This window comes from Pelophylax lessonae (assembly GCF_965119305.1).
Source record: "Pelophylax lessonae genome assembly, chromosome: 7".
NCBI classification, from domain to species: Eukaryota; Metazoa; Chordata; class Amphibia; order Anura; family Ranidae; genus Pelophylax; species Pelophylax lessonae.
The window spans coordinates 70,964,398-70,977,082 of record NC_138774.1 but is presented as its reverse complement, the minus strand read 5'-3'; the positions used below and the strand labels follow the sequence as shown (position 1 = coordinate 70,977,082).

The following is a 12,685-nucleotide window of genomic DNA, read 5'->3' as shown; positions in this document are numbered from 1 at the left end:
CACCCTGCGTAGGAATCGAAGTTGGTGAGAATTTGGAGCATAGAGGGCCATGATCATCAAGGGAAGTTCGTTCACATCACAGGTAAGTATGAGGAAATGTCCAGAAGGGTCTGCGATGGAGGTCTTCAGGCTGAAGGCGAGTGAGTCTTTCAACGCCAGCATCACTCCTTCTTTCTTTTCTGGGCCGTTGGCAAAGAAGACATGAGGAAAGTAACTTGAGGGTATGACCGATATGAACAGGGAAGACAACAGGGAAAGTCAGGTATAAGAAAAGGATCGTCACAGCATTCCATGAACAGGCACTGCTGTTGCTAGGCATCTTGAGGGATATAGGGAGATACAAACATCCTTTGGCCAGGGACACTGATGAGTAGAATATTGAAATGGTGAATGGTAAGGCCCCAATCTGGGCTTCATTTTGCTTTGGCTGAGCGTTTGCGGGAGACCACCTGCCAGGTATCTTCTTGGTTTAAGGGTAGAGGTGGGGTGGTCAATCCCGACGGTGCTGGGGGGAAGAATGTTCCAGGTGCGTAGAGCCGCTAGCCCTTCCTCCAGGTTCCGGACTGGAACTGTGGATCCAGCATTAGTGATAAGTAGAGTAGCTGGATATCTCCACTTATGGGGAATGTCATTATTCTGCAGAGCTTTGGTAATCGTGGCAAGGTTGCGTCTACTTTGGAGAGTATGTCTGGAAAGATCAGGTAGTAGGTGAATGCCGTTGTACGGTTCCAGCGTAGAGGTAGCAGTACGAAAGGCATGCAAGATCTGATCTTTCATGTGATAAAAGTGGACCCTCAGTAGCACATCTCTGGGAAGGCTTAGGGAGCCTATGGATCCTGTCTATTAGGAGATCTGAGACTGAGCTAGATACAGAAGGCAGCAGGGTACTGAAAAGAGAAGTGACATATGGCAGCAGTTGAGCTGGTAGCACTGATTCTGGAATGCCTCTGATTTTTATGTTGTTCCTTCTGGAATGGTCCTCCAGGTCTGCCACTTTAGTTTTTAGCCACTGAATCTCATCTCTCTGGGTGTTGAATGCATCCACCATGTCATTAAAGGAGGATGCATGTTCTGAGACTGTGTGTTCAACAAAGTCTACTCTGGATCCTAAGGAGTGGATTTCAGATTTGAACTGTTGCATGCAAGACATCATGTCAAAGCATGCATAAAGGTTTTAACTATGCAGAGCATGTCCTTTAAAACTGTGACAGAAATTGGATGATCCCCTGATGGGAATGCAGCAAAGGGATCAGAGACAGGCTGTGAGAAAGTCCCTGAAGCGGGGGGAGGTATACTATGTGCCATACCTGAGTGCTGCTGAGGCCTGCGGGGGGAGACTGTCCTGGGCTTGTTCTTAGCTGGACTTCTAGAGGATGGCGACAAAGGAGGTGAGGGTGGTGATGTGGAGCCTGAGGATGTCCCGCTGTCAGGGCTTGCCACCATTCTTATGGGAGGAGATGGTGATGAGGATGGATGCTGAGACCCAGCTATGTTGTTGCTGGAGATCGGGCGCAGGCCGCCGCCGCCATTTTGCTGTAGGCCATGGCTGTGCTGGATGAAGAAACCCGCCAGCTTGTTCAGCTGGCCGGATTCCTTTTTACGGCGGGTCATCGCTGCTGCAGGTGCTGGAGGTCTTGCGGAGGCGGGTGAGAGTGGCGGCGGGGGGCTGAGGGCCGTTCGTGGAGTCAGTGTCCTGGGTGACCTAGCGGAGCTGAGCTAGAAAGCCGCCATTCACTCCGCCGGAAGCCACGCCTCTCCAGATCTGATGTGTTTTCAAAGTGTTCCTTTAATTGTTTTGAGCAGTGTATATGTGCAGACACCCCCTGGTTGTCAGATCTTGGGGAATATTTAACTAGACAACTTGGTTTTAAGCTGGCCATACATGGATCCAAATTTGACTGATTTAGCAGGGACCAGACAAATTTTAATCCAAGTATGATCTACATATCAACTTCTGTACAACCAGCCTGTTGGAGTTTTCCTGCACAATCAGTGCCACAGGCTATAGCTTGCAGTGCTGATCAGTTTATTCTGATGGCGGGGCAGTTTCCACACTGTCACAGTAGAACACCTCAGAGGGAGGATTCCTCTGGCAACATTGAGTGTGTGGATGGGGGAATCAAGTCTTTTTTTTTTCAAACCGCTGGTTGAATGGAAACATATGACTCATCGATGGGGTGCTATACCTGGATGATTGCTATTGTTTCTCTCCAGTGGTGGATGAACAATACATAACCTTGATTGCTTAGATTAGAAGCTGGATGCTCTGCAACTTATACAGTATCTGTAAAGAGTACATACTGGTTGAGTCTCCTTAGTTTTCAGGAGATAGGCCAAGCATAGTGGATATTTGTGAGCTTGTAAGCAGGTTGCCTACAGTATGTTAGTTAGGCAGTTAGCTGATCCAGGCTGGGAAAGGGGTTAATATGCTGCACCTCTATTCCTGGGATTTTTGTATCCAGCCTATCCGCTCTGTGATATAAATAAGGGGGGAAGCTGGGTCCCGGAGCTTCAGTCCGTTTCCACCATTATTGGGTTACCATCTTTCTGAAGTATGCCTGGGAAGTCTAGTTGAGTCAGTTAGTGAATGGTACATTGAAGTGTTCATGTTAGAATATGCCGAAAAATGTTCAAGTAAAGTTGCATCAGCAGTTCTAAGCCTGGTTTGATGTAATTTAAAGGGGTGCATGGAGGTTCCTGGCTCATGAAAGAACTAGGGTCAGTAAAGCACATGTGGCTATTGAAGCAAGGCCACTACAAAAGGTCTACTCGGCAAGAGAAGTGGGAGGAGTCATACCGTTTCTATGGGTAACTGAGATCTAGGGCAGCCAGTCGTGAAGCATGGCACCTGCTTTAGTTGACGGGTCCTCCTGTAGCGAAGAGATCAATGATCTGACTCCCTACTCAGAGGTCGGTTTTCCATAGCAACTGGGACTGAGCCTGCCTTACAATGACTCATAGCCTGGCCGCATGGCACGGGAGAGAAGGAGTTAATGTTGGAGATACAACAGCTTTCAGTTTAGCAGATTAACTGCAGTTCACAAATAGGACACTAGATGTCTCTAATGCTCAGTGATATGCTATGCATTATCTATGATGTGTTGTAATTTCCTGTACACTGTACTGAACTTGTTGGTTATCTCTTCCTGTCTGTTGTTCTTATTACAATGAGAAAGTGACATCTTTGCTTTCTGTGTTATGTTCCAATAAAGAAGCCAGTTCCTGTTTACTCCACAATGCCTGATCTGAATGGACTCCGCTGCACCCAGTGATCGCACTCTGCAACAGTTAACAAGTGCCCGGATGAGATCCGCACGAAGTGCACGATGTGACCCCATTCTGTCACTGGGAGTGAGGTGGCAGATTTACGCTGGACTGGTGGAGAGGGCACGGGCTCAGCAGTGTCCATCACAATTGTAATATACGCAAAGTGTGTGTAGTGACAAGGGACAGTATTTTACAGAGGGTCTCTCTCGACTTTGACTGCACGCTGTGTACAACTCATCGCCAAGTGAGGGAAGCACCATAATGTTTGATTCTCACATTAACGTGGGCCCTGTCCGGGCTGGGGTGTTGATGCAGATATCGATGCTGATACCAAGTATTTTCACGAGTACTTGTGAAAATGCTCCGATACCTGAAACGTATTCCTTTGCAGTGCGATTTGAGTCCATATAAAATTAATGGACTCAAATCGCATTGTAAAGAATCGCATGCCCCACGATTTATAAGTGTGCTGCTCAGGCTTGATCACTGTGGGCAGTAGTCTGGGTCTGGGTGATGCTGCGTCCACTGCAGGAGTGCTAGCAAGGGATGGAGCTCGTCCCAGCTCCTGTAGTCACTAGAGGGAAAGAGGAAAGAACCGCATGCATTTTCCACACCCTCTCTGGTGTAAACCCAGGCTTGCCATCGTGATTTCAGCCTGGGTTCATACAGGAGCGGTGGGGGAAACCACATGCGATTCAGACAGGAATTGCACCACATTTCTGTTCAAATTGCATGGCGATTCTTTGCAATGCAATTTGAACCCATTCATTTTGTATGGGCTCAAATCGCATCGCAAAGGTATCGGTAAGTACTTGACTGAAAGTATCGGTACTTGTACTCTCTGGTAGAAAAACGGTATCGGTGCATCCCTAGTTAGAAGGACAGATCAGAGTTACAGAAGAATGAGCTCATTGGTCTGCTTCTCCTTTCACTGTCCAGTCACAGACTGGGGGGGCGGGGGGGGGGGAACAAGACCTGTAAATGTTGCCTAACTGCAACAGAGATAAATCTGGTCTCCTGCCCTGACAGACAAAGCGGTCAGAAGCTGTGTAATCTCAGAACTCGATGCACAAAAATTCAGATCCTTTTGCAGGTAAAACAGCTTCCATATGCAGTATGTGTTTCATCTGTATTTATATGTCTGCCTGGAGTTTAGCTTTAACCATGTCCAGCAAAATCACATACCTGTACGTCTTTTTGAGGAAGTGGTTGTACCCGGGTGATGCCTGCAAAAAGAGGCATCACCCGGTACCGTTTTTAAAGCAAACATTTAGCTTTCAAGTGATAACAACCAATGCGGCTAAGCAGCTGCTCGGCCGTTATCACAAGCAGCGGAATCTGACGCCCCCCCTCCTGTCACCTTACGCTGCTCTGCCACGGTTTCCCGTCCCACTGGGTGACCCGAGCGAACGGTCGGCACATCTGCCGGCTGGAGTCCCGAACGAAGCCAGAATCAGCTTTGATCGCGTCTCTGATGTAGTAACCCAGAAGCAACGTCACTTCCGGTTTACTTGGTAGACAACGGCGCCAATTTTCAAGAATTCAAAGTATTCAAAAACGCCAATTTTGGCGTTTTGAATACTTTGAAGTGCAGAGGAGGAGTTTAAAAAAAACAGTACCTGTCACTGCCTATTAGGCTCGGTTCACATTTATGCGATGCGGGAAGGCTGCGAATTCGCAGCCTGTTCCCGCATCGCACACGCACCCCCGGCAGTTCACACTGCCATATGCGATACGCTGGGAGTGTCAATGTAATCTTAACGACACCCCCAGTTTGATTGCATATCGCAGTGCGATCCTGCAGTTCGCACAGGATCGGATCGCACAAGTGTGAACCGCTGTGCGATCCGATCCTGATGCGGCTGCAAAAATGCCTCCTGTGCGTGTTTGCTCCGGGTGCGATGCGAGTTTAGCCATACAAACTGTATGGCTAAACTCGCACCGCACCGCACATACTGATTTTAGCTTGTAAGCTAATAATAGAAATAGGCTCGGTCTTTAACCACTTGCCGACTGCCTAACGACGATTTACGTCGGCAGTCAGCCCCTCACAGTAAAAACGACGTAGTACTACGTCGCTAGCCTGTGAGGCTCTGGGGAGCAAGCGCGCGCCGCCGGAGGCGCGCTCCTGCTCGGTCACGGACCCCCCCACACGTGTGCCCGGCGGACCCGACGTCCGCCAGGCACTCGCGATTGTCCATCAAAAAGGACAGATCCTGCACATGCTGATATACAAGTACAAAGAGGAGTACTTCACCAGCCCATGGCGCTGTCCATGTGTTCACCTCCTTTGTTTGTATGTTTTATAGCTGAAATGTCCTGGTTGCTGCTGCTCCTCTCTCACTCCACTGGGGGGGGGGGGCGGATCAAAACAATTCAAATCTGTAAAGAAAAGCGCACGCAACCTCGGGCAATAACGCTTTAATAAAGGACAACAACACAGTACATTGGAATTGCACTCACACTTTTCCTTTAAGACAATCGCTTTACAGCATTCCAACAGGAGCTACTCGCTCCTCCCGTCCCTCCAGATGGTGACTCTGCGGTCTCCTCATTCGCGGCTGCCGCCGCTGTTTCCCCGCTCTCCTTCACTTCCTGTGTTGCCTGGTCACCGGATGCCGGTTCTAGCGCGCCTGCACACTATACCAACGTAATCTACGGTGCCTCAGGAGAGCCTCAGCCAAAGCCGGAGCCACAAGTTGTACGGAGCTGCGAGGTGGGAGATTCAAGACACGGGTGCACTGCCTCTGCTGTTACTACGGACAACGCGTTTCGGAGGCGGAGCCTCCTTCCTCAGGTCCCACCTTGCTTCCTGCTAACGCCCCTCCCTATATACCCGGGATACCATCGGCCCTAATTATTTAATTGTGTATTCTTAAAGGGGCCAGTAACCAATAATCCTTATCCACCTTGGCTGGGACGGGAGAAGCAAGGGGCTATCCACTTTTAAAAAACATATATTTAAAAAACATACATTAAAGATACAGTTTAAGATACAATTTAAAATTTAAAATACAATTTAATACCAGCGCAGATATTAACCAGAGCTATTATAGATACATGTTTGGATATCACATTCCCTACATAGCAATGGTTGTCTCCTGCTAAAAATACATAAACGTATCCTAAAAGTATATATGTATATAAGACTCTAAGCTACATCAGCATTTCCTAATACCAATAGTCGATGGATCATATTAATTCCACATTATCTCTCATCCATCTACCAGGATAATTTCATAAGTCAGGATAATACACATAATAAATATATAAAAATACTAGTCTCATTAGAATTCAGTAAGATAAGATTCAATTCCATATGGCACATATGCAAATATCAATTAGTATATGAGGATACTACTCCATATGGGCCAACCAAATGTACTACACGACAGTTGTTTATATTTCTCATATATATATACACACACATTATATATATATATATATATATATATATATATATATATACATATACACATACACACACATGAGAAATACATATACATATACCTACACATACCCATCGGTGGTGACACCCTGAGTATCCCCAAATATATATCTATACATATACACCTATTCACATACCCAGCTGCTCAGATATTGTTGTGTGGACACGAATGTGCGTATGCCTCCGTGCACACTTCACAGACACATGGCCTGGCAGGGACTATGTTCCCTACCCTTGGTAACCATGTGTATGTGCATGTGCTGGAACCCACTCTACCATGCCCACACCCCCGTGCTGATATGTCAAATGATCGTGTTGACTTCCAGCTCCTCATTGAGCCCACCCGGCAACATGGACCCAAGCGTAAAGATCCAGAATGTTTCTTGCCTGCACAGGATCGAAAACCTTTCACCTTCTGGGAGAGTCATTGTCCGTTACAGCAGGAGAAAGGCAGGCGGCTAGTGTAAACAAAGCCGCTTGTCATTCTCCCCTGTGTAAGAATTGAGATCATACGGTTCTGCTATGTAGGACCGTTGATCACTGTTCTTACACCTCAAGTCACATCCAATCACAGTTAGAAGCACGCCCCTAGGGACACACTTAACCCCTACCTCTCAAAAAAAGTTAACCCCTTCACTGCCAGTGTAATTTTTACAGTAACAGTGCATATGTAAACACAATAACTTTTGCGTAAACCAATCAAAATACGCTTTTTGCGATTTTTTTTACCAAACATATGTAGCATAAAACAAATTGGCCTAAAATGTTAAAAAAATTTAGATTTTTACATTTTTTTGGGGGGAATTTTATATTAAAAAATGTGAAAAATATTGTTATTTTTGCAAAATTGACGCTCTTTTTTTGTTTATAGCGCATGATCAAAAAAAAAAAAAAAATCGCACAGGTGATCAAATACCACCAAAAGAAAGCTCTGTTTGTGGGAAAAAAAGGACGTCAAATTTGTTTAGGTACAGCGTCGCATGACCGCGCAATTGTCCGTTAAAGTCACGCAGTGCCGAATCGCAAAATAGGCCCTGGTCAGGAAGGGGGTAAAATCTTCCGGGGCTTAAGTGGTTAAGTGTTAAAACAGAATTCCTAATGTCTATAAAAATCCAAGAGCATACATTCTATACTTTATCACATATTAGCTTGGTAAACTCTGATACCCAGCAAAAAGCATATTCTTTTTAATGTGCTTGTGGTATGCATGCAAAATAGGGTTTGGATTGTAAATAGCAACCTGCTGTCATTTTTAACTTTTTTCCCCCTTATCAAATCAATTTATTCAATTAGGAAATCCATGCTTTGCGTTACCCATTAACTTATCAGGCATTCCCATTTTTACCATTGCTCACCTCCAGTATAGGCTTGTGTGTCTCTCGGCTCTTCAGATGTAGAAGGTTTCCCAGGATAGGTAAAGGTGTGGGACCTGGAGGGAGATGACCTCGTCTACCAAACACCTTTCTGACAAAGAACAATAGGAGTACAGCTAGAAGGAGGTAGAGGCTCCACGCCATGTCTGTGTGCTCACATACAACACACTAGCAGGCAGGGCTGTGCACTCAGGAAGTATATATATTTACAGCAGGCCAGGACTAGAGCATATAGGAATCTAGAGGGTAGGAAGGAGTGTTTCCTACAAGTTGTCACACCCTCTGTTAACCCTTAATCTGTCACAGTGCTGTAAAGTCAGGTCTGGGTTATTTTATGTGTTGCTATTTGACAGCTTGTTATTTTGCGTCGGCGTTATTGTATATAATAGTATCTTATCTCTGCTGTTTTACCCTCTGCTCCTTGTCCTCTCTATATGACTTCTTCCGGTTGCTATAACCATTTCCTTTAAAGTCTTTTGTAGCACTGGTTGCTGATATTTGCTTTTTGAGAGAGAATTAAGGTGCAATAGAATAAAAAGAAAAGGGGACGAATGGCCTCTTTTATTTATGGGGTAGTGGCAGGTGAGGATAGCTTAGGATAAGAAATAGGCAGAGTTAGTTGTCAGGCAGTTTAGAGCCTGTCAGATGTTACTTTAAGCTGATTGGCTATGGGGTGATAGCTAGTTTATCCGAGTATCTAGGGAGAATAAGCCCCTCACCTGTTTGAGCTGGTTTTCTCCCGCCTGCAAGGTTTGAAGATGATTGGCTAAAGGGGTTCAAGAGGACCCATTTAACCACTTAAGCCCCGGAGGATTTGGCTGCTAAACGACCAGGGGGTATTTTGCGATTCGGCACTGCGTGACTTTAACGGACAATTGCGCGGTCGGGCGACGCTGTACCTAAACGAATTTGACGTCCTTTTTTTCCCACAAACAGAGCTTTCTTTTGGTGGTATTTGATCACCTGTGCGCTTTTTACTTTTTGCGCTATAAACAAAAAAAGAGCGTAAATTTTGCAAAAATAACAATATTTTTCACATTTTTTTTATATGAAATTCCCCCAAAAAAAATGTAAAAATCAAGATTTTTTAACATTTTCGGCCAATTTGTTTTATCCTACCTATGTTTGGTAAAAAAAATCGCAAAAAGCGTATTTTGATTGGTTTGCGCAAAAGTTATCGCGTTTACTAACAAAGGGAAAGATTTTTGTCATTTTTGTTGTTTTTTTTTTTTAACGCATAATGGCGGCGATCTGCGATTTTTTTGCGGTACTGCGACATTGCGGCGGACAGATCGGACCCTTGACTGACATTTTTGACACTTTTGGGGTTACCAGTGACATTTCTCCAGTAATCAGTGCTATACATATGCACTGTTACTGTAAAAATACACTGGCAGTGAAGGGGTTAACTTTTTTTTAAAGGGCGGGGCTATGTGTGTCCCTAGGGGCGTGCTTTCTACTGTGATTGGCTGTGGCTTGAGGTGTAAGGACACTGATCAACGGTTCTACATAGTAGATCCGTGTGATCAGTGTCTTTACACCGAGGAGAATGACAGGTGGCTTGTTTACACAAGCTGCCTGACATTCTCCCTCTCCCCCGACGATCGCCGAGTGACCGGCGGACATCGGGTCCGCCGGTCACACGCGCGGGGGGTCCGTGACCGCACGGGAGCGGGAGCGCGCCTCCGCGGGCGCGCGCTCGCTCCCCAGACCCTCCCAGGCTAGTGACGTTAATTAACGTCACTCTGCCTGGCCGGGGCTGACCAAGCGGTTAAGGGTCCCCTCACAGATGAGTCGTCACTTCGCCGGTCAAGAAGAGAAGAAGGAAGTCAGCCCAGCGGTTCCCCTACAAATCCCCCCCCCCCCCTTTTGTTTGTCGCGGTCAGTTTGTTATTTTAGGGTCACCTTCGTTCACGACGAAGGGGGACGTTTTTGTTGCATTTGAGTTGGATGTGTCAATGTATTTATTTGTTAATGGCAACCTGGGTCGTTGGGACCGGGTTGTTCTATACTGCTGTTTTCTTCAAGTTTAAAAAGATTTATCGATCTTTAATGTGTGAAATAATAAACGGCCGCGGCCTCTTTTATTCCAAAATTAAGTCTGATGGTGTCTTATTTAATAGTTTTAAGATAAGGTTAAGGAAATCCTGCCTACTGCCCCATAGACAAGCTGCAGGGTTCTGATCCAGTGGTACGCCAGTAAGGTCTTTAACTATGGTACATATATTTTACCAATAGGGGCGTATTTCATGGCATGTCCAGAATATATGGAAAAGCTTTCCCCTGTCTTTTCCACAATGCCAGCATGTAGAGTCTGCATTTGGAAACATATGATGCAGTTTCTCTTGTGTTCTAGTCATCAACTTACATCCTGACTCTTGTAGTCTAGAGCAGTGTTTTTCAACCTTTTTTGTGCAAAGGCACACTTTTTTCATGAAAAAAATCACGAGGCACACCACCATTAGAAAATGTTAAAAAAATGTAACTCTGTGCCTATATTGACTATATATAAAGTAATTCTCTTGAATAGGGATCAAATAAACACAAAGAAATTATTTTATAATTACTTTATTATGAATGCGTGGTGGTGGGGACAAGGTGCCTTCCAAGGGGGAGGCTGCGCAGAGAGCATGGGGTGGCAGCATACCCCCTCCGTCTGAATCATACCAGGCCACATCCCTTTTAACACTGCGAGGGTACCTTTCAAAATGAAGCCCCCTCCCCTCTTTGTAAGGCAACTTGTTCCCAGGTTGAGGAGACAAAGATGTAATTTCTACATCTTGCTCCCAAAAGGGATCATGTGACTCACGGGCATGTGCCAGGGCCTATTAGAGTGGAAGCCCCTTTATAGTAAAGGTGCCCCCAAATATCTGATCCCCAATAACCTCTAAAATTGAATAAACGCACACAAATCATGAAAAAGTATTTTGCTAAAAATTCCATAAATAAAAAACAATGTCACCTGCTGTACAGTAAATTCATCATAAATTTCCAACATCAGGGCAGGCAACAATGTAGAGCCAGCCTCAATCCTGAAGGCCCAGCACCACACCACAATGTCCTCCTACCTGATAATGTTGTCCAGGCTGCCTGTCACCATCACCACCACGACGTGCTGTCTGACACAGTCTTCTTCTTCTCAAGGTTCTGTGACAGTGAGTCCCACGCTGCGCACCTGCAAACAGTGCAGTGCGCGCTGAAAGTGGGTGGAGGCAGAGCCAAATTGTAAAAGGCGGGGACTGGGAGGCGGCGGCCTGGAGGAGAAGAGGCTCAGAAAGGGTGGCGTCACTGGTTGCTAGATGCTAAGCGGCCTCTAGCCTAGCAACCAGTGCTCCCCGCAGAGAGAGAGCGCTGCCGCCGCAGTCACAGGACACAGGACAGAGGCAGAGAGAGCAGCGCCGCCGCCACAGCCACAGGACACGAGTGGATGATAGATGGTCAGTAAGGCGGTTCTGCGAACTGCCAAAGCTTCGGATGAAATTGGAATTTTTCCCACGACACACCAGGCAATATCTCACGGCACACTAGTGTGCCGCGGCACAGTGGTTGAAAAACACTGGTCTAGAGGATATGAATGATTTATGTACGAAATGAAACATAAAATCCTTCTGTTCCTCAGAAATTGTTGTATTTAAATCTCTTTCCCATGCAGCATTGTAAGGTGGAATATAGAGTTCTGGAGGCGCAGGCAGTTCTTCATACGCCCTAGAGAGGCATTGCCTACTAGTTTGTCCAGATACACACAGTTGCTAAAGGGCAGTGGGTGTATCTTCTGTTGGTAAAGAGGAGCTCCAGGTATATATTATAAAAATAGAAGACAGCAGCTAAAAAAGTGTAGCTTTCCCACGGTCCAGCGGTGAGCTTACCCCAGCCGTCTTCATCCTCCATCCTCCCTCAACGGCGCTGGCATCTTCAGTATGGGTACCCGGCTGTGGCAACTTGCGGCTTCACAGCTGGGTGCCCACTGCGCATGCACGAGTCGTGCTTCGCATTCTGAATGGTAGATGCAGTCCTTTGGGACCTGTCATTGTCCCAGAAGACTGCAAGGGGGAGGGAAGGAGTTCCGGTGCTCAGAATGGAAGTGGGAGCAGGCACCTGTAAAAATCCAAAATCCGGTACCTGCTCCCCCCCCCCCCACTCCTCAATAGTGCCGATTGTGCAAGAGGAACGAGGGACAAGTCCTTAAAGCGGAACTTTCCCTTTTGGGTGGAGTTCCGCTTTAAGTCCAGTGGTAGTGACCTAAGGTATTGTCATGTTTGCATAGCTTGCCATAGCGGAGGAGCTGGTGTAAGCATTGATTTGATATCAGTTATAGATTTCCATCCTCCCAGGTCTCTAAAGTCCTGTATTTGAATCTTATTAATTTTGATGAATTGGGGGAGTTTGGGATCGGATATCCCTGGTGGGAAATCTGGGTTTCCAATCACTGGTGTCATATTTGACATCTGTAGAGGGTTTATCATCCTTGCTTTGGTCAAACTGGCAATTTTATATGTAGTACCCACAATAGGGTGTTCCTTAACCTGGTTTGGGCAATTTTTGCACAACCATGGGCTTGTCTTGAGGAGGAAAGACGTGATAGATTGTTCAATAGGTA

The 12,685-nt window shown here is 46.1% G+C and overlaps 1 protein-coding gene across 1 annotated transcript in view; it reads right to left on the bottom strand.

Moving 5' to 3' along the window:
- Positions 1–12,685, bottom strand: part of LOC309560470 (uncharacterized protein) — a 257,648-nt gene that overhangs the window by 64,616 nt on the left and 180,347 nt on the right. Inside the window, exon 11 of the mRNA XM_082264103.1 lies at positions 8,071–8,241. Within this exon, the coding sequence (XP_082120229.1) occupies positions 8,071–8,241 (171 nt within the window). The remainder of the gene's footprint in view (positions 1–8,070; positions 8,242–12,685) is intronic.